General features: G+C 32.1%; 1 protein-coding gene across 1 annotated transcript; it reads right to left on the reverse strand.

Moving 5' to 3' along the window:
* Window positions 1–6,648: 6,648 nt before the first annotated feature.
* On the reverse strand, window positions 6,649–23,126 carry LOC134717987 (zinc finger protein 595-like). The gene is made up of 8 exons (XM_063580486.1): window positions 23,013–23,126; window positions 16,821–16,933; window positions 15,764–15,911; window positions 14,069–14,205; window positions 13,370–13,451; window positions 11,728–11,809; window positions 8,765–10,121; window positions 6,649–8,148 (listed from the first exon to the last, which is right to left on the reverse strand). The coding sequence occupies exons 2-8, from the start codon at window positions 16,860–16,862 to the stop codon at window positions 7,246–7,248; spliced, it is 2,751 nt and encodes a 916-aa protein (XP_063436556.1). The 5' UTR covers window positions 16,863–16,933; window positions 23,013–23,126; the 3' UTR covers window positions 6,649–7,245.
* Window positions 23,127–23,128: the final 2 nt, after the last annotated feature.

Consider the following 23,128-nt stretch of genomic DNA (forward strand, 5'->3'; position numbering starts at 1 on the left):
AAAAGATCAATGACATCCAACACATAAAACGAATGCATGTACAATCACTCAATTACTTACTGTCTGCATATTCCTGACTTGGTACATGCATTTTCATTTGTAGAAAATGGTGGATTAAACCTGGTTTTATAGGTAGCTAAATCATTTCACATGTATTACTTTTCTTCCACTTAAAAAAAAGTAACATATTTGAAAAAAAAATCATTTTGTAACATGCGGTACAATTTAGACGACACCAATTCACTTAAATACAGGTTATCGTCTGAAAACTAGAAATATGCTTGTTTTAGATCCTTTTTGGCACTTAATTCCGGAGCAGTTTAGGCAATTACCGCCAAAATGAATCCAATCTTCTACTTGTGGTATTTAACCTTGTGGTATGATTTCAGAGCAATCAGAATACTGATACACAAGTTGTATTGTCCTGAAACAGACAAATGATTGTTTTTTGCCCCTTATTCCTAAACAATCCTTTTATGGCATTAAAACTTTTGGTTAAACATAGAGATCCACAACTTTAAAAAAGTGTTGTTTTCCGGAAACCAAATGTCCTTGGACGACAACTCTCACCACATCGACAAAGACAACGTGATATCAATATACGACCCCCATAAATTACAATTATTCACGTTTATTTATTATTATTTTTATTTTATTTTTCTCATGATTTTTTTTTTCTCTTCCTTTTCACCTTTTTCATATTCATATATTTATTACAGAGCATGCCAGCATTTATATTTATGTATTGTTCAATAAGTGTATTATGTCTGTAAAGGGAGACAGATTTGTAAAAGCAAATTGCTTGTTTCTGAATCCCTAATATTATTTCATTGTATAATATGTTTAATGTTGATTTATCTGAATAAATATTGTTTAAACTAATATACGACCCCCAAATTTTTTGTACAGACATATAAAAGAGGGTTTGGATGGGGTTAAATGATTAGAGAATAATGCCCTTAAAAAATGAAGATTAGAGAATAACGGGGAAAAAAATAAAGATTAGAGAAATGCGTGGTCTAAAAATATAATGAATATTGAATGATTAATAAAAAAAAAACGCTAAAAATTACCTGTTAACAGAATTTTCCCTTCTTAAAATTTAAAGAAAATTATCAAAATTATCATTGTAATTATGATAAAAGTGAAAACAAACTTGGTAAACTTTTTTTGGTTTCGTGATAACAGACTGTAGGATTCAGTCAATGTGAACTGGTTTCCGATACTTCTTCTCAGACTTTTAATTCAGTGGCAGATCCAGAGGGGGGCGTAGAGGGCGTACGCCCCCCTTTTGCTTAGACTTTTTTTTTTTTAAATGATTAATCAGACTAGATTTCGTGAACATGGTGAACTTTGCCATTTCCCATGTACTACTATTTAATTTTTATACGACAATTCTTGACTTATAAAGATATTTTTCGCTGGAATTTACTGATTATCAAAGTCATGTGATTCGATTTGGTAGAGTTGACCTGCAGTGCGTCGAATACAACGTCTCTCAGTCATTTTAAAATTCAAATTACAGTAACACATTGCGTAGGCTGAGGATGACAATCATGACACCTTCAAAGCCACACAGGATTTAGCAAGAACATATTGACTTCTATTTCACAATTCCACCAAACAGAAAGTAATGCTCTATAGACTATTACACTCTCGTGAAAAAAAAGTTCCACAGCAATAGTATCTAACTACGGAAACATGTTTAACCCCAAACGCCCCAACCTGCCCGCAGCCTGCTGGGTGTGGCCTTTATGTCTTCATTTGTTGGCCGGCATTCATAAGTTCGTTGTCATTTCAGACTCATTCTTAGCCTTTGATTGATTTGGAACCCTTTACTTCCCTTAATGTTGTTGGGTGAAACATATCAACCAAACATTTGGATAAAAATTGCTTGTTTGTCTTTTTTAACTCGTGTCGGTCGTATTTCAAATTCAATCGAATAGCCCAGCGTATATCTTGTTAACAACAAGAACTATGTGAGGTTATTCTAACTTAACTTACAACAAACGTGCGAGAATTTTCCAAGCCTATGTTTTACTGACAAATCACACATTAAATGTATCAGTACATAGCTCTTGGATCCAAACTATCATTTAATGATAGAAATTAATAGGGAGATACAGCATCTAAAATGTCCAACCCTTACACCTTACCAGCAACTACAAAATATGCATGCCCCACGCCCGGAACCGTTTAAAAAGTGCATATTTCACTTATTTTATGTTTTTAGTCCTAAAAAGAGGCCAACAAAAATTTCGCCTCGCATTTTTTTACAAACTACGGCCCCATTTTCAAAAAACCGAATCTGCATACGTTTATATAGCTGACTATGTGGTTGGCTTTTTGTTCATTTTTGAATGCCGTACAGTGACAGTCAGTCTTCACGGTGAACCATTAAAACTACAGGCCCGGAGATCAATTTTTGAAATTTTTTAGTTAGATTCTGTTGGCCTGTAGATATAATTTTTACAGGCAATTTTACTAGCCTGGGCTGTCCGGGCTGCCACTCAGTGTGAAGACTGATTAGTTTGACATATAGTTGTTAATTTCTGTGTCATTTGGTCTCTTTGAAGATTTGTCTCATTGGCAACACACCACATCTTCTTATATGTACTGAGTCAAAATCACTGGAAAGAACTGATGAGAACTTGGACTTGTTACTTCAAGGAACTAGCACTTTAATCATGCAGAACAATACACATCAACACGTCATTGTTGAGAAACAAATGCAAGCCTTGCTGTTGTTTGGAAATCACCGTTCTCATTCATTTAAAAGAATGTTTTTTACTTTTTTTTTTTAAAGATTAAAGAAAACTGGGGAAAAAATTAGAGACGTTACGCGCGATGTTCGTACCGTTCACGTTTTTTGTATGTTTTGTGGTTAAAACTGAGCTACAGGTGCAGAAAAAAACGTATTTTGTATTAAACCTCTGATACTATTGTGCTTGATATAAATGTCTTTGTTCAATTATCTCCATTAAAACAATATAAAACGCATTTGGTCGAGTTGTTATGCATTTGATTATGGATTTTGGAATAATAATGGGCTGTCCCGGGTAACATTTGACGACAAAACCTGAAGTATAAGACTTCTTTTCGACTTTTTTTTGTGCATATTTTCATTATTTTTTTTGTTTGTCGCGAATTGCCATGAAATGGCAACCCATTATGATATATTTGTTTGACGGCTTATTGCGTCTTATTCTGTTACGCCAGGCAAATCTGCAAGGTTTCATTGTGTCCAATCTCCATTTTCGAAACTGCTCTAACGAAAACAGTTAAAAAATACGGATAAATTATGTCATCAGGTGAGAAAATGATATAGCTAGTATAATGTTGTTTTTCTGTAATTAATAGATTTCAAACGCAAAATCGGTCAAACACAAAAACAAAAAAGATTCAAAATTTTAAAATTTGGTGAATAAAATGTCACACGTTCATTTTTTGCAAAAACGTTGCGTACAGGCGTAATTAAAGTAAACTTTGTTAAGTTTTGCACAAAAAAGATTCAAAATTTTAAAATTTGGTGAATAAAATGTCACACGTTCATTTTTTGCAAAAACGTTGCGTACAGGCGTAATTAAAGTAAACTTTGTTAAGTTTTGCACTTGATTATCGACAATCAAAGTCGTATATAGACATGTTATTTTTCTAATCTTTTCAAAATATCTTTATTGGTCTCCATAGCATTCGAACTGTCCGAGAGAAAAATGTTTGAAAATTGGTGAAAAAGATGTCACACGCATTAAATTTCTGACGGTGGCAACCTGACGTCGTTTCGAATAGCCAAAATAACAAAAAACGCTGTGCAATAAAAACACACAGAACAAGCTAAGCGTACAACTTATATTAATCGATTGTCGGTGCATGTATTGTTCAACTACATATATATAGAGAGTATGTTTAAACTACGATTTGATATGCTACTGATTTTTCGGATTCTTTTTGTTATTCCGTGATATTGATAAGTGTTGCGCTCAACCTGGAACTGATTGCATGTTTTATTTTTACTCGCAAAATTTAAATTAAGTGCAGAACTAGCAAAGTTTTTAAAACGAGTAAAACTTGGGTGCGTAATTGTACGAGCATTTCTTGTGCGTTTATATCGTATAGCACTAAAGAGGCTTCTATAAAATTAACGGAAAAAAATATGTTTTGGATGATGCTCCCAATGTATGATTGGAACGATACGAATATATTACTGTGACAATTAAGAAAAAAAAAAGTCAGAAAATGCACTAAACCGGATAATATGTTAAATTACTTTAGAAAACTTTAAGACAAATTTGATGAAAATCAGTCCCGTACATAGTGGCAAAATGCACAACCTAAAAGTTTGAAATAAAACTTATTACCTAAGCACAGTATTATAATTCATGACTATTCTGAAAGTACGGTTGCAAAGAAAAAAATGAACTTATTTTCTAAGCAGCGATGTATTTATCAATATGTCATTTATTTGTCGATATAAGAGGTAAACGAAGAAGAAAGTTTGCCGAATATTTCATATATTATCAGCTGATACTATCGGTTTAGTATAAGTCACGACATTTTTTTTAATGTTACTTAACCGACATTTCTTTCAAACACGGATTTGAAAATTTCATTCGAAATTATTCCGAAACTCCGTGAAAGGGACCTTAGGACGCAGCCGGGGGATTTTTAAAGAATCAATTTTTTTTTTTGCGGGAACGAAATAATACAATCTGCGGCAGATTTTTAAAAATTATTGTGGGAAACATTTGAACGATGCTAAGTTACTGTATTGTAAGCGCAGAATATTTAGATATGTCGAGAGAATACATGTAGATCGTGACACAATTGTTCTTTAAATCGTTCCTAATATTAAAAGTATCTATCAAGTGTTTTTTCTTCTTTGGACGATGCTTATTTGACATTTAGGTACCTGACATGTTATTCTTGTGAAAACTATTTGATTAGTATTATCAATGACTGTATGAATATTTCCATTTGAAGTATAAGACGACCATACCGACAGTTGTCGAAAACAAATGAAACCGCAATTGGGATCCCACAGAAGATGTGATATGATTGCCAATGAGACAATTAACTCTCCACAAGAGACCAAAATAACTCAGAAATTAACAACTAAAGGTCACCTTTACGGCCTTCAACAATGAGTAAAGCCCATACCGTATACTCAACTATAAAAGACCCCTCAATGACCATGTAAAACGGGAAAACTAAGAGCCGTATTTATTTTAAAATGAACAAAAAACAAATATGTAACACATTAACAACCAGTGAATTACGGACTCCTGACTTGGGACAGGAAAATTCATACATAATGTGGCGGCTTTAAACATGTTAGCAGGATCCCAACCCTTACCCTAACCAGACAGGTACATTAACTTTACTTATTCTAGAAGTATTTTTGTAGAGTCTAAACCATGAAAAACGTCCGATTTTAGCGATATCTAGACGTTATCGCTAAAATCGGACGTTTTTCATGGTTTAGACTCTACAAAAGAGGATAATTGGACAAAATGTGCAGAATAAAGGTCTAAAAAACAAAGAAAAGAGAATACTGTACATTCAGAAATCATATGGCAATGTTTTTATTATTGAGAAAAATGCAACAGGGTTACATGTATCATCCCAATAATTAAAACTTGTACTGTGTGTTTTTGAATTTTTTTCTTTGAATCAAACAGGATTTTTCTGAATGTCTCAAAAATAAAAATTGCATTTTAATCTAAAACGATAAAATCCCAAAAATAAATTCACACAGTTTAATTTACAGTAAAATAAAGTAAGGAACAACAGGCAAATTATAATTATAAAGAAAAAAAAAGTAGCCTAAAAACACATTAAAAGATACTGAAATGAAGGACTCCATACACACCTTCTGGTCTGGTATCATATTGGACTTAACATGGGGTCTCTGTGTTACAGAAATGAAGGACTCCATACACACCTTCTGGTCTGGTATCATATTGGACTTAACATGGGGCCTCTGTGTTACAGAAATGAAGGACTCCATACACACCTTCTGGTCTGGTATCATATTGGACTTAACATGGGGCCTCTGTGTTACAGAAATGAAGGACTCCATACACACCTTCTGGTCTGGTATCATATTGGACTTAACCTAGGGCCTCTGTGTTACAGAAATGAAGGACTCCATACACACCTTCTGGTCTGGTATCATATTGGACTTAACCTGGGGCCTCTGTGTTACAGAAATGAAGGACTCCATACACACCTTCTGGTCTGGTATCATATTGGACTTAACCTGGGGCCTCTGTGTTACAGAAATGAAGGACTCCATACACACCTTCTGGTCTGGTATCATATTGGACTTAACCTGGGGCCTCTGTGTTACAGAAATGAAAGACTCCATACACACCTTCTGGTCTGGTATCATATTGGACTTAACCTGGGGTCTCTGTGTTACAGAAATGAAGGACTCAATACACACCTTCTGGTCTGGTATCATATTGGACTTAACCTGGGGCCTCTGTGTTACAAGGTAATTCTAAATGGAGCATAAAAAGAATTTCAAAAAGTTTAGAAAACGAAAGAAAAACCACTCCAGGTTTACCATGTTATTCTTTACTTTTACCAATGAATTGGTTACCATCCAGTGGCAAATATTACACAGAAATATCAGTAAATTACATGTTGATTTGATAAGATACTTTTATTCCAATTAAAAAGGGCACATGAAAGGCAAAGTAATTCATTACAATTATTTAGATATGTTCATGATGTTGTTCAATGCGATATGATTATTAACCTATCTTTGAACGATGTACGTCCTGAGCCAGATATTCAAAGTGCTAGTTCACAATGTTCATTTATCAATGTATCTGTTTCAAGTACTGTGGATTCAGTTATTTTCGTGGGTACCAGTTTTCATAAATTGCTGAAAACTTGCATTTTAATGGATATGTAATTTTGTGGTTTTACCAAAATCTGCAAATTTGTAATTCATTGAACATCAAAATTAGTAGTTAACCTAGCTTGTATCCTAAAAATCTGTATCCAACAAATAATAATGAAGCCATAGTATCCATTTATTCATTGATAAATGGACTAGTGTATATAGGTATAGCAAGATGTGGTATGAGTACCAATGAAACAACTCTCCATATAAATATCAATTTATAAAAGTAAACCATAATAGGTCAAGGTACAGCCTTCAACATGGAGCCTTGGCTCACAATGAACAAAAAGCTATAACATGTATAAAGGGCCCCAAAATTATGTATATATGATCTAATTTTGTCCAAGATTCTGGTTAGAGTATAAGTTATTGAAGGCTCCCACAAGTGGATTTTCACTACCATAAGTTTCGTTGGTATGTCTTTCTGTATAGTAATTCACAGGAAACCCATTCACAGTGTTCAATTGATGAACATTCTGAACAGGTTCTCCATGAGATGTGTTCAAGTGAGGCACATTCTGTACAGTGTTCCTATGAGAAATGTTGCTATTGGAAACCAAAATCCCATTAGACCTACAACCAGCACTATAAATGTGATCTGAAAAGCGAGTTTCACCTGTCATGTATATACTTGAGGGAGCTACATCAATTGTTGAAAAAATATGCTTTTGATGGGGAGCACTTTCAGATTGATGAGTTAAAAGATGTTTTTTAAGGGTTCTGTTGTAAAGAAACGATTTGTTACACACAGAACAGGAATATTTCTTATCATTTAAATGTATTCTCATGTGAATCTTGAGCTGTTTCCTGTCTCTGAAACTTTTATTACATTCCAAACAACTAAATGGCCTTGCACCTGTATGCTGTCGTATATGATAATCATATTTTTCTTTGTTCGGTAAAATCTTTTGACAGTAATCACAGGTATAGATTTTATATCCCCTTTGTTTGGCAATTTCTAGATGTTCTAGAACCAAATGTCTTCGGACTGCAGCAACGCTCAGTGTTTTAATTCCACAAATATCACATTTCAACCCATCTTCCCGATGTGTGCGTTTATGTTCATAAAGTCTATGTTTTTGTGTGTAAAATTTCCCACATATATCGCACATGTACGATTTCTTTGGTAGATGTATAGACTGTTGGTGGTTGTGTAATGCGTCCCAGCTCCGGTAAGTCTTTGGACAAGATTTACATTTGTATGGTCTTTCTCCTGTATGAGATCTACGATGTATCTACAAATAAAAAAACATGTCAGCCATGAATATTAATTACTCTAATCTTCAAGGCTTAAAGAAATTATTTTTCATTTTTCGACCGACAAATGACTGGTTTAACAAAATTTGAGCAATTTTTAGTAGCCTTATAGCCTTTAGCGAAGCCTTAGTAGTTTTTTCCTCATTGTTGGAGGCCATATGGTTGCCTATTATTGCTGACATCCACTTCAATTGTTTGATTGATTGTTGGTGGCACTAAATTTGAACTTGGTGGATAATCATAGCTGTCTCATTAGAAATCATACCACATCTCCTTATTTTTATATTAGTGGCTAGCCGCTACAATCACATACCAGATGATTATGTTGATAATCATTTAAAGAAAGATGGTTTATATCTAGAACAATGCATTATGAGTACTGTAAACTCAGAAACTATTGCGTTGTTTTTATTATTGAGAAATATGCGACAGGGATATAATCGCAATAATTAAAACTTGCATTTTGAATTTTTTATATAAATCAAAATGGATTTTTTTCTATTATCACAAAAATTTAAATGGCATTTTAGTCTAAAATGACAAAATTGCAATAATAAATGCACACTATTGTTTTACAGTAGTTGTTAAACATACCTTTAAATTTGTCATATCTCGACAACACTGGCCACAGAATTCACATATAAATTCCTTCAATTTGCTGTGGACTAGAAAATGTTTCTTCAGACAGGTATTAGTGGCAAACCCTTTGCCACATTCTTGACATCGATGTGGCCTCTTCTCATCAGGTAGATGTAAAATCATATGATGTTTAAACGTCTCTTCATTCTTACAAGTTTTGCCACAATGTTGGCATTTAAAGGTGGACTGATTGTTGTGTAATTTTACATGACGTGCAAAAGCAATTCCAAGTTTAAAAACACGACCACAAAATTTACATTTAAATGATTTTCTAGCAGTACCACATTGTTGACTGCCTTTACTGGAAATGCTTTCTTTCTTATCTTTCTTTAAATCATTTGAAGTTGTTTCATTTTTTGCTGTTTCATTTTCATCTATTATATCTGGATTTTTTAACACTTTCGAAAATAACTCTCTTAAATTTTTTCTTCCAGTACTCCCGCCATTATCCTGATTATTTATATGCCTGTTATCTTTTTCCACCACATCTTCATGATTTGAATCATAAAAACTTCTGATATCCTGATTAATTTCAGACTTTTTCTCATTTTCTAAATGTGTCTCTTCATGCTCCTTGAGCTCCAATTCATCAGGGAAGTACCTATTACAAACCAAACATAAATAATAAGCATGGCTAATTCTCATGTGTTGTCTCAGCAGCTCTAGGTTTTCAATTTCCTGCTTACACATAAAACAATGCTTTCTATCCTTATGAGACCTCATGTGAGACTTGTAATTATTATTAGTGCCAAATGCACGGTTACATAAGACGCACCAAAATCTAGCGGAAGAGTCAGCATGAACAGCCACGTAATGGTTCCTGACGCCATTTTTACTTTTGTATCCCCGTCCACAAATATTGCACTTAAAAGGGTTAATATCACTGTGTTTTTCACTAATATGTGTTTCAATACTCACGTCTTTGACATGAATAAGTTCATCACAAATGTTACAAATCTGATATTCCTTGTGGGAGCGGATATGATTAACATAGGCAATTTTACTAGACCAGTTCATCTTACAGATTTGACAGGTAATTGAATAACTAGGCCACTGCGCTCCTATTCGATACAAATCATTGTCCCTAGCCATATTGTCTTTACTTCTGTCTACACTGATTTGTCCATCAGTTTCAATTTGTGTATTTTCTTGAGTTATTTCCCCTTCACAACTGCCTTTTGTTTCTGTTCTATTTTTTCCTACTGTTGATGATGTGTTTTTTCTTTGTACTCTTGTTGTTTGGTCATCTTTCACAGACTTTGACACTTTTCTTTTCTTCGGGACAGAAGTTTTTAATGTCTTTTCCTTTAAGCTGCAAGAACAAACATTTAATTATTTAAACATGTAGGTGATTCAGGAATTAAATGTGCAAGTTCTGAAAGATGTCTAATATTTATTTAAATTGAGTAAGAATGGGCTCCAAAGAACCTGAGCCATATTTAAAAAAATGTCTAGTTTCCCTCTCCCGGGTCTACTCTTTGTAGACAGACCAGGAAGACAGGTTAATTTTTTTACTTTTTTTTAACTTGATGTCATAGACTAGTCACATGAATACTTTGACTTGTCCAGTCGAGGCTATTTATCAGTTGTTTGTGCTCACTTAGAGTGTATCTAATTGGATTATCAATACTTTTGCTTTTCAAAAATGTAACGAATTATTTTCAGGAATAAAAATAATTTCCATTTGTTTGTGGATAATAATTTTTTGACCCAGGGGCTTATTTTTGACCTCGGTGGGGAGGGGAAACAAATATATTTTTTATTTTGGCCTTACATGTAGAAAAATTTGTAAGGGTTCCGCGGAACCCAGTGTATCGCCTACTTTTGCTGTAAATCGCAGGCTCATCAAAATGAGGAAAAAAATCAATAAAAATATTCCTCTTAATACTATCTTTTGATTGTAAGAAGCTTCTCTCCAAGTTTGGTAAAAATCTAGGAAAGTTAATGAATCTAATAAATGTTTTGAAAACTTTAACTGCAGACTGTATGTAATGTTAACTGAAAGAAAATCTAAGTCCATTTAAAAGTAAAATACAGTAAAATGGAGTTATCTTTTTACCAAATTTACTTCGGGATACTATCTTATGATCATAAATAAGCTTCTGTCCAAGTTTGGTACAAACCCAGGATAGTCTAAGAAAGTTATTAAAATTTTAAGAACTCTAACCACAGAGTGAATGTAATGTTTCCCCGCCGAAAAGCGAAGTCCATCTAAAAGTAAAATACAGAAAAAATGGATTTATTTTTTTACTAAATTTATTTCTGGATACTATCTTATGATCATAAACAAGCTTCTGTCCAAGTTTTGTACAAACCAAGGATAGTTTAAGAAAGTTTTTAAAATTCTAAAAACTTTAACCACAGAGTGAATGTAATGTTTCCCCGCAGAAAAAACTAAGTCCATTTATAAGTAAAATATGGAACTTTGTTTTTACAAAATTTACTCCTGGATACTATCTTATGATCATATACAAGCTTCTGTCCAAGTTTGGTAGAAATCCAGTATAGTTTAAGAAAGTTATTAAAATTTCAAAAACTTTAACCACAGAGTGAATATTTGTGGACGCCGCCGACGACACCGCCGACGGAAAGTAGGATCACTTAGTCTCGTTTTTTCGACTCGAGTCGAAGGCTCGACAAAAATTGTTTGGATCAGGGTTTATCAATTTCCTATCAAAAACATTTGGAAGGTTTTTTCACCTGATTAGAGCACTTTCCAAATTTTTAAAAAGATTTACAAAAAGAATTTTGTACTAAATTAAATAAAAAAAACACATTGTGAACTAAATGTAAAAAAGAAGATGTGGTAGATTGCCATGAGACAACTCTCCACAAGAGACCAAATGATACAGAAATTAACATTTATAGGTCACCATTAGGCTTTCATCATCTTCAAAGCCCATACAATACTTGATTACCTGGTAACTGTACCAACTGGTTTGTTCTTTGGTTTTAAAGTCCTCTTGCTTTTAATTTCTCCTTTTTTGCTAATTTCAGATTCTGTAATGAAATAAACTTGTAACACATATATATCACCTTTTTCCTATTTTGATAGTAAAATGACTAACTAAAAATTAAATATCAATATATTCTAATCCTTATACAACTGCATACCAAATATCATTGACTTACCGCTATCCCTAGTGGTTTCCCATTATAAACTTACTAAATTTTAATCACAAACTTGAAAATGTTATCTCAGCAAAAATTGCAAAATCAAAAGACCATGAGATGTTCCAATACTAATACAATGGCAACTGCATACCAGACATCACTGACCTACCACAAGTGGTTTCACAAGAAAAATACATTTTATCTTTGATTCACTGATAAAAATAAATGAATCAACAATGATATTATAAGTAATGCATAATTTGTGTTGCATATAATTAAGGGATCATGAAAATTTCTAAATCTGGGAAAGTGGTCAATGTATATATTATGTAAAACTTGTTTCAAATTATGCAAAAATTGGACCAAAATAAATGTGACAACACAAATAACAAATAATGAAGGGTCATCACTTTGTTGGTTCTGATATATAATTGAAGGGGCATAATTGATAACAAAGAAAATTCAGACTTTTTCCTTTCAATCTCCCATGCGCCAAAGGGATCTTAATTTTCACATGTTTATTTCTTTATATTAATATTCCATTGCATGTTTTAGATTGAGTCTTTTCCATTAAAATGAAAATTAGAATAAAAGAATGGATTTTTTTTAAACACAACCTATCTTTTTGTTAAATTTGTTTTATGCAAAATTACTTAAATCAAGTTGGTTGAGAAATGATTTTCGAAACCCCCCTTTTTCCTCATTGAAATAAAAAAGACCTCACCTAAAAATATACAGGATTATCCTATTGAATCAAGTAAGAGATGCTTATCAAAAAATTAAGATATGAACATCAATGGGAGACAACTCTAATATAATGTAAATGTGAACATGGATGGGAGACAACTTAAAATAATGAAAATGTGATCATCAATGGGAGAAAACTCAAAATAATGAAGATGTGAACATGGATTGGAGACAACTCAAAATAATGAAGACGTGAACATCAGTGGGAGACAACTTAAAATAATGAAGATGTGATCATCAATGGGAGACAACTCAAAATAATGAAAATGTGATCATCAATGGGAGACAACTCAAAATAATGAAAATGTGAAGATCAATGGGAGACAACTAATATAATGAAAACGTGATCATCCATGGGAGACAACTCTAAATATTTATTTTATAATATAGAACTGCAGTAGATTTTTGTACATGAAAAGGATTTTTAATAAATCAGCATTTTCCCCTGTGGAAACTTATATTCAACGTTCAAAACATTGCATACTTTTATGCACAAGATTTTATAAAAAAAGTGTGATGTATTGTTGTTTTTTGTAAATAAATATGCCATTACATACATTTCTCCCAGAATGTTGAATAGAACAATAACTGTCTTTTGGTTTAGTAAATATTTGGTGTCACTCAGTGAATATCAGTTTTCTAAAAGTCAATAAAACCACATATTTACCTCATCATAAACAGTTATTGTATAGTAATTACCTGATTCTTTATTCTTTTCTTTTAATTTAGTCTTTGAGGTTTTTGTTGTCCTCAAATTTAAAAGAGGAACTTTCATAGTTTCCTGAAAAAAATATAATTAAATACTTTTCACATTAAGAAAAAAAGAGATTTGGTTTATATATGTATGAGACATAAACCCAACATTTCAAGTTCACATGTTATAATTAATCTCCTGACTTTTAAAATAGTGTGATCTGGATTTACATCTTAGATGCCCAATTTTTTCCAATGCCAACGTTGTGACAATTTCTCAAATTCTTTGTAATGCAAAATTGTTTAAAAATTCTTATGTAAAAGCATCTTTTTAACTCAAATTTGAGTCAAAATCATCAAATATTTGACAAAATAAGTAAAGTATTTGTAGTAAACAAATTACTTTTTCTTAATTTAGTTTTTGTGGCAATGAAACCAGAATTTGAAGGGCCAGAGTTTAATATGGGGGAGGGTTGGGGGCATGACCTTTTTCAGGATTTTGGGATCAGGTGTTTTTTAGTTATTTATTTAGGGATTGATCCTTTCTGGAACCCCAGGTTTCTTTTTTCAGATTTCAGGATGTGTTTTTTTTAAATTCGGGACCTCAGAGTTTCTGGATCAGCACTCCTCCCCACCTATTATGCATGTAGGGACTAAATCAGTATTTTTTATAGATACATTGTACCAGGGTCAAAGTTTACTTACATAATCTGAATAGTCTTCTGTATCTTCATCTGATAACTGGTTCCCTAAAACTAACAGATTCATGTTTTCCCAGCTCTTATCTTGACCTTTTGTTTGATCTTCATTTTGAATGGAACCAGTTGAATCATATAATGACACTGTAAATAAACCACTGCTGAATTAAAATTAAACAACATTACTAACTATGGCCACCCTAATCATGCTAATAACAAATTTGTCGAATGATGCTGCCTACTCATTCCTATTTGTTTGGGTAGGTAGGTAGGAATTTTTGTGTATGCTTGCCAAAAAACATAACATTAACATTATCAAAAAATTTCATTATTAAAAAATTGAAATTGAAATTCAGAAATTAACTTACCAGGAGTAAGTAAGTTTTTATGGATTTTTTCATTTTTTTCTATTTTTTTGGGGTCCTTATTAGGGTACATCATTTTGTTGAAATTTTTATAGATAAAGTCAAACCTGCATAAGAGACTATCTGTATTAACAAAACCTGTATTAAGAGGCCACAAATTTTAGATCCCTCTAGTACATTTTATATTAATTGATCCTGTATTAACAGACCACCTGTCTTCAGAGACCATTTTTTTGCTCTCCCAAAAGTGGTCTCTTAAAACAGGTTTGACTGTATATAATGTGATGGTACCCAAATTGCACCTATTTTGACAGTTTTTTCAACTACGTTTATTTATGATCAAGACAAACATTTCCATTTTGTGTTTATTTTGTAGCCATATCCTTCTTTATTATATAGGTACATCAATTTGATTTCTAATTCATTTGGAATCATAGAAAAATTGGTCTGAACTAACCTCCAAACCATCCATGATTCTGTAATGAGTAGTACCCAAATTGCATCCATACTTAAATTTGCATCTTGAAAAGTCGAATAACATAGCTATTGTTTATTTTTTTCATATATTTTGAACAATTGGATATTTGTCCATGCTTACTCTTCTTTTTTTAAGAAATGGATACTTTAAACATATTGTATTTGCTAATTTTAAAAAGTAGACGTTTTGATGACGTCGCATGGCAACGTTTCAGTACATTTTGCTTTTTCAGTATTAAACACTTGTTGCTTAATACTGTAAACGTTTTGTGTATATCTAAATATATTTACCTATGTGGAAAGACGTGCATACTATCGGATCATAAAAATATAACTTGTTTAGTCTCTAGGAAATCTTGAAAAATTTCCACTGCTATTTTTGCTAAATAGGTGCAATTTGGGTACTTATTGCAATTTGGGTACCGTTACATTAACTAAAAGTAGACATTAGTGGCTTAAAAACATTGGTTTCAATTGGAAAATAAACCAGAACACAATTTTGTTTTTACCTAGCTTTATACATAAGTCTACATTTTTTGTGCTTCTTTAAGGTCACGTGGTACCTAACACCTTGACTAAAATAATTTAGCTTGTTTAATTTTTATAACATTTTAACAAAATATTTACTGGACTCTAACTCACAAAAATATTTTTAAAAATTTCCAAAAATTTGAACCACACTTTATCAGAAAAATTTCACTGGACATATAGCAGTTTGACAAACACTAATTTTGATCATTTAGAAGCTCGATATATTTTTCACAATAGATTGTGATTTTAAAAAACACCAAAATTATTTTTACAGAGTTATCTCCCTGTAGTGTACCACCTCATAGTCAGACCTGATAGTGTAAACTCACAACAGAAATCCTTATACTTCTGTAAGCAATCTGGATTCTTATCTAGGAATGTATTAACTCCATCTGATGTTTGACATGATGTTTTCTCTGTTTGTTTATTTACTGACATGATAATGGTCTCATTTCCAAAGTCCTGTAGCTTTTTACACTAAAAATAAATAAATACACATTTAAATAAAATTTTTAAAAAAATCTGACACAATAGATGATGATGGATAGCTGATTAACATCCAGCAGCAAATCAACATGCACAATCAGGACCTGAACATGTATTTATGAAAATTAACCCTGCTTTGTACTCAGATTAAAATGTCTCTCTTTCATACATTCCCCATCATGCATTTCAATTCTTGATTTTATCTTACTTCGTAAATCAACTCTTAAAAAAGTCCGATTTTGAACCTGCTCAGTCACAAGATTGGCTGAAGTTGAAGATATTGGTGCAGATCTTACATTTTCTCTTTTTTTACAAGGTCATTTATATAATCTATCATGAGTTACATGTACCTTCGATAAATTTTTAACCAAATATAATTTGTATGGGGACAAAGTCCCCAATTACAGTAGAAAAATCAATAATAAAAAAAAAATTTCGGAAAATTTCCTGAATTTTTCATTTTACTATTGAACTCAAAATCGTTAACTTTTTTTCAGCCTTTTTTAAATCCCGTCATCTGCACAGAAATCTACCTCCTTTTCCGAGACTTTGAATAAAATATATATTTATCAGTCAAGTAAAATATGAGGAAGGAACTCAATATCAATATTCATTTTTAATAATTATTTGATATAATAAAATGTTACCTGGTGACCATGATGACAGTGTTTCTTTGTTTACAATGAATATGACGTCATAGCTAATAAATGACATCACAACTAACATCCCTAAAACCTGAATCAAAATCGGCAACGTAACAGTATTTCTGTTTCTTTTTTTTCACATTTTTGAATCAAATAAAAATAATTCATACAGATTTTGTCCCCATTCACCGGTTATGCCTGCTTCATATTAGCTGAAAACTTTGCTGTTTCAATGGTTTAATGTAATTAATATTACCAGAATTTTAGCTTCTCCCCATATATCCTCTTCAGTTTCCATTACTAACCACTGTCTTCCTGTCCTTTCCAAGTCAATGCAAGTTTTATGAATACATGCTCTAGGACAGAGATCTGAAATACATTGTATATAGGGAAATTTGATTAAAAAGTGTGAAACAATTCAAAAGAGAAAACCAACAGCCTGATTTAAACTTGAACTGTAAACTTGTGAAAGAAAATTGGAAGGAGACAGCACTCATTATCCTGTTTATCCATGACAAATTCTACAAGACCATCCCCTGATAATAAAAAACAAGCATTACAGTTGTATTGAGTTAATTTCAAATTTTTTTAGATGAATTTCTATTTGTATCCATCTGATGAGTAAATCATGTTTCAACTGATTTTTATAGTTTTTTCTGATCATGCCTATGTTATAGTACCAATGTCCCAGCTTATAGGGTATGATTTTAGAAGACGAGTCCATGGACTGGTCTTTTTCAGCCATGGTGAGTTCAACGGTAAAAAGAATATATATTTTTTGCAATGTAATTTTTTGTTTTAGTCTCCATATGACCTACATGCATGACATGTATTTAAAAGAGCAATGAATTATGAAATGACATGAACTTAAAGTTTTTCTCATTGTAGAAAGCCTTGCTATGCCTTTAATTGCTAATTATATCCACTTTACTGGAACTCTGATTGATAGTTGTCTCGATCATTGGCACATGACATTTCCTATTTTTTTAACAAATAAACAATGGGAATGTGATGTGATCTATATTTGTGTGTTCTATAAATATCTATTTAATAATAAAGTTTATAAGTCTTTCAAGACAATAAAAATATTATTGTTACATTTGAGACTAAATGCTGGAATGCATGGTTGGGTAAGGACCTGATTAATTACGAATGTAACAATAAATATTGAGGCTACAGTTACATGAGTTATCGTTTCATGGAAAACAGTAATGTACGATGGGACTTGTCATAAAAGTTGAAGACATTTATTTTATATTTACAATACATAAAATAATTACATACAATTTCTTTAACTTTTTATTTACAATGACAATTTCTACATATCCAGAAAGTGTTTTTTTTTAGCATGTTTAAGTCCGACACATTTTTTTATGAAACCACTCCAAGCAGCCATCACACACCAGTGATGCCACATTGTGAACGTTTGTAACCAAATTGTGCAATTCCATTCTGCGATATTCCTTTCAGGAGATAAGGCAACCTTTAATGTTTGCCATGGTTCTGTTGAGAAATACTGTTTTACTCTAGCAATATTTTGGTTGGAAGCATGTAGTGTAGTTTCATATTGTCTTTCAATATGATCGCATTGCCGTCCATTACGGATTTTAAGTTTACCTTAGATTTTAGTATCCAAACTTTGCTTTTGATGTATCATTTATTTAGAGCTGCCTTTCAGTTTGTATAGATAGCTGTATGAAATCTGTGTCTTGATATTGTTTCAGTTTCGATTCAAACGTATCCCAAGTTTTGATTTTTAACACAAAATTGTCCATATTTTGAGTTAGAGCTGATGAAGTTTTCTATAATTTTGATATAATTGGTCCCAAAAGTAGTACAACACACTGTAAAAATATTATTGAGAAAGCGCAGGTCTAAAAGAAATGCACTACGAAATAACTGTGTACTCGGACCTAAGAGGTGAAATCAGGAAATATAGAATCTGTACTTTGGCAACTTCCCAGAATGATTTGATGGTGTCAATTTGTCAAATAGCATAAAACTAAAGGATTTAAACTTTTATTTGATAGAATTTCTGCAAAAATGACAAATTTTGGCATTATATGGTCAAAATAAGCATTTCATAGCTTTTTCAATTTTGATGCATAAGTGGCATTTTGACTTTCTATCTGACATGTTTTCATGTGTCAATTTTTGTGTTTCTATGCTTTAATCCAGTTGTATTACTCATTTGTGAACTCTGAATCTACAGAAAAGAAGATTATCTCAGACAATATGAGCAAAGTGTGTTGTATAAATGACCCTCATCTAACGCCCTGTTTGGATCAAGTTAAATACTAGGAGCATGGCACATAAAAGTTGAAGTCCATAATAAAGACCTCACTAAATTTGTATAAAAAGCATTTAACAATGTCTTTTGTACCTGTTTCATTTCACATAATATCTTTCTTTACCTCTGTAGGAAACCATGTGGTTCAAATATAAGCCTGTTGAGACTAAAATTGCATGCAAGTTTTTCACTAAAAAGTGAAAAATCTTTGTATCAGACCATACTGTCTGCTCAAAAAGTTGAATGTAAGAGCCTTTTTGTGCTCAGATTTATTGTATCATGTCACCTGAGTATAGAAATGATAGAAAAGACACAATTTTTTATTTCCTATAGCTTCAATATGCATTTTTAAATGTAAATATGCCACTGCCTAAACTGACCCAAAATTATTTTTAGTCATACTTGGCCTAAGACCCTTTTAAACTAATATGATATGTTATTTGTTAGTTTTTTTTCCATTTAAAGTACATTAAGTACATATGTAAGGATTATTTATAATCAAAAAGCTTCACAAATTTAAAATTGCTGGAAAATATTACATCTCCATATAAGGCTCCCCTTCATTGGAAAACCTCCATTTTTAGGCACAGGCTCATATAAATTTGACTTTTGAAAAATTATGCTAAGTCTGATATATCAAATGAGTACTCTATTGCTTTAAATACATGATGTATTATATATTAAGGCATTTTAAAAGTATTTTTTTGCAATATTTTAATTTTAAAAGCCCGAAATGTTGATAGTTGAAATTTCTCAATTTTAACGTCCAAATTTAACACGTAAAGTTGAATATAGAATTAATCATAGTGTCTATAATATATATCCTATTGCTATGAAACTTTGTAAGCAGTCTTATAATATATATTAAGCTTTTGTCATACCAAGTTTTATAAAGATTGGTCAACTTTTTCTATCCTATTAGGTCCGAGTACACAGTTATCGTCCTTTGATTTTTCGTTGTCCACGAATATAGTCCTTTAAGTGTGGACAGTGTGTTAGTTGCCAATTTTTGTTATACCCCTTCCAAATTTAATTCTTCATGTTTTATGCCTCATATAGCAAGTTGGGGGGTGAAATGACACTGTAAAAATATTTGGGTGATAAATTTTTAGGTAAAGTAGTGATTAGGTCCAGCTGAAAAAGGTAAAAAATTAGAACTTCGGAAGCTGTCAAAAGATTTCAAGACCCCCTTAACACAAAATTGTCCATATTTTGAGTTAGAGCTGATGAAGTTTTCTATAATTTTGATATAATTGGTCCCAAAAGTAGTACAACACACTGTAAAAATATTATTGAGAAAGCGCAGGTGGGATTTTTTTTATTTACATTTATTGTCTAAAAGAAATGCACTACGAAATCACTGTGTATTCGGACCATCAGCTGCTGGCACTCTATTCATGTCTAATGCCTTTAATTTTTCTTGTCTCTCGGTGGGCTTCCAGTGTAACATAAACGCTGCCATTTTGTTTATTTACGTCATTTTCATGGGAGATAACTCAAGTACAAATCAAGAAACTCAAAAGGTTGTTCTCCGGTGAATAATAGAATAATAGGATTTTTCACCGATGGTGGAAAATTTTAGGGTTCTTCATCCTTCCTTGTAATTGAATGAAAAACAACTGAATTATTCCATGTCACATGATAACGTTTTACCTCATAGAATTGTTTAAAATATATGAAAGGTATAATAAAAATATTTATTATTGTATAGCAATATAATATTTCCAACAAAAAGTAACCAAAACTAAAAGTAAGAGTGCAATAAATACCAATATTGCACTAACTAGTGCAATAAATCTTCAAAATTAATGACGTCATCAAGGACAAAATCTTAATTTAAACCAACTTGTACTTTCAAATATTATATTGGCAATTTGCTATACAATAAAAGGGTTATTGCATGAATATATTAGGGAATATTGTCCCTCGTAGAACATATATTGCACTCGCAAGCTCGTGCAATATAAAATTCTACTCTGGAAAATATTCCTTAATATTCATGCAATAACCCTATATTATTCATCATTTTTACTTGGTAATATTTAGTTCATATGAAAGAATTAAGCAACACAACTATACAAGATTTAAGTTTAATAAAATTCTAGCGTAAATTGCTGTTTTTCATCATCATGTAACAATAATTCTTATATCATGCATATCATTTGCAAAGCTAAAAATATTTGAATTGGATTGGTCAATTCAAATTTTCTCTAGGTTTACACTTCGATAAAACCATGTTTCCGAAACTACTGTCGTAATCTATTCATGCACGATACACATTCTTGTAGGGATTCTGGGATTTTCAGCAAATTGAGATTATAAAAAAATAGACCACTTTCCAGTTCATCCGTCACCGGCAAAAACTTGTCAATTATGCACGCCTTTATAACGCAATTTACCAGATAGAGGGGGTCGCCTGTATCCCTGCACTCTTTACGTTCATCAAGCGTCTTAGTGATCGTCTTTGTGCAGGATAAAATAGAAATAATGGTTGCTCTGTAGGTACTTACTGACATTTCCCTAATGACAGCAGTGTTGATTGTCAATTTTGAGAATTGAATTTGCCGAATAATTCGTATAATATAGAATTATAGTTTTCCAACCACTCGCTCAACATTGGAAGGGAAGTGACGACGCCCCTAAACGCACAAAGGACGGTGATAAAAGCGTGTATAATTGACGAGTTTTTTCCGGTGACGGATGAACTCAAAAGTGGTCTATTGCATTACCGTTACCGTTGTTTCTATTCTAATGCATATATACAACAAAAAAAGAAATAAAACAAATGCACTAAAGCTTCGAAAATCTATAAAAATAAAATTTAAATAAAATTCCACGAAATTTCATGAAGGATTTTGCGAATTGAAGTCTTGGCATAACACGACTTCATACGGATAAAAATTTTCAAGGGAGAGATTATTTCATTATGTGAACGCTTCAATTTCGGACAATATTTAATTAAAATGAAGTTTTTGAGGTAGGTGCTATTTCATTTTAGATTCTGTTGCATTTATCAGACATTTATGGTTTTTAAGGAAATTAAGACAGCGGCGTACCCCGTAGTAACGACATGCCATTTTGCTTTTGATGGTTTATATAGCAGCCACACGTGAGCAGCCATCAAACAAATAATGTAAATTAATAATCGCCTATGTTTGGCTGAAGAATTATAAGGATTAAACACGAAATTTATTCAGTTTGTGAGTTAATTGACCCGGTTTAAGGTTATTGATGTGCGGACTTTTATGTTAAGTTTGTGAGTAATCGACCCGGTTAACACATCAATAACCTCTAGAAAAAATGTGTTTAATCCTTTAATATTAAACACAATGTTACCGTAGCCTCAATAATTAAGGTTCATCATAACCTTTTGGCTAATATGGCCGTATTTACACCACAAATTTTACTCGGAGTACAGACAAACCTATGCACCTGCAAAAGTTTTAAGGGATGACAGGAACTAGATATATAAATTTTAAATGCATTTCATATTTTAGAAAATTATAAACTTTACTAGATTTTGCTATCCAGTTTTTTTCGTTCCTGCAGAAGGTGTCAAAATTAACTAAGTTGGGAAAGAGGTTTGAGAATCTCCCCTCATATAATACATGTTGTGAGTAGTTACTGTATTAATTTAAATGGACAATAGATGGACAATAGACATCTGCAGATTATAGGTGATTTAATCTGAGTGGACCGTATCAATTGAAACTCGTGTGTTTGTTTATTTTGCTATCTTCTGCAGACTGGAAAAAACTGGACATCAAAATCAAGGCAAGTTTTTAATTTTCTGAAATGTAGACTTTATATAACTTTTATATATCTAGTTCCTGCCATGCCTTAAAACTTTCCTAGACGTACCAGTTTGTGTGTACTTATAGTAAATTTTGAGGTGTAAACACGGCCATATTTTTCAATTCCTTATGATGAACCTTAATATTGTTACATTCATAATTAATCGGTTCCGTACCCAAATTTGCATTCAGGCGATAAGTCTCCGATGTAACAATAACATTTCCATAACAGTAGCCAGTGGCAGTGCCTATTTTATTTTATCTGTTTAAATTAATTAGTGTTGATGTGTGATAAATGCATGGTTTGCTGTTTGTTTCTGAACTTGCTCAGCCTTCAGACTATTTATTACAACTTAAAATCTACCAATTTCATCAATAGGACGTGCTCTAAACACAGCAAAGGGTGCTCTATCATTAATGTTTGTCTTTTTGTCTGTTCCACAGTCTAAGCCCACTAATGTTTACGGAAATTTACCCGTT

This window comes from Mytilus trossulus, chromosome 5 (assembly GCF_036588685.1).
Source record: "Mytilus trossulus isolate FHL-02 chromosome 5, PNRI_Mtr1.1.1.hap1, whole genome shotgun sequence".
Taxonomy (NCBI): domain Eukaryota; kingdom Metazoa; phylum Mollusca; class Bivalvia; order Mytilida; family Mytilidae; genus Mytilus; species Mytilus trossulus.

What these genes read in the sequence shown, in the direction of transcription:
- LOC134717987 (XM_063580486.1), bottom strand. Translation starts at nt 16,862, where the DNA reads ATGGAAACTGAAGAGGATATATGGGGAGAAGCTAAAATTCTG. An exon ending in GGGGAGAAGCTAAAATTCTG is followed by an intron (nt 15,912 to 16,820) that starts GTAATATTAATT and finishes ATTTATTTTTAG; the next exon opens with TGTAAAAAGCTACAGGACTT. An exon ending in GAAGTATAAGGATTTCTGTT is followed by an intron (nt 14,206 to 15,763) that starts GTGAGTTTACAC and finishes GTTTATTTACAG; the next exon opens with TGTCATTATATGATTCAACT.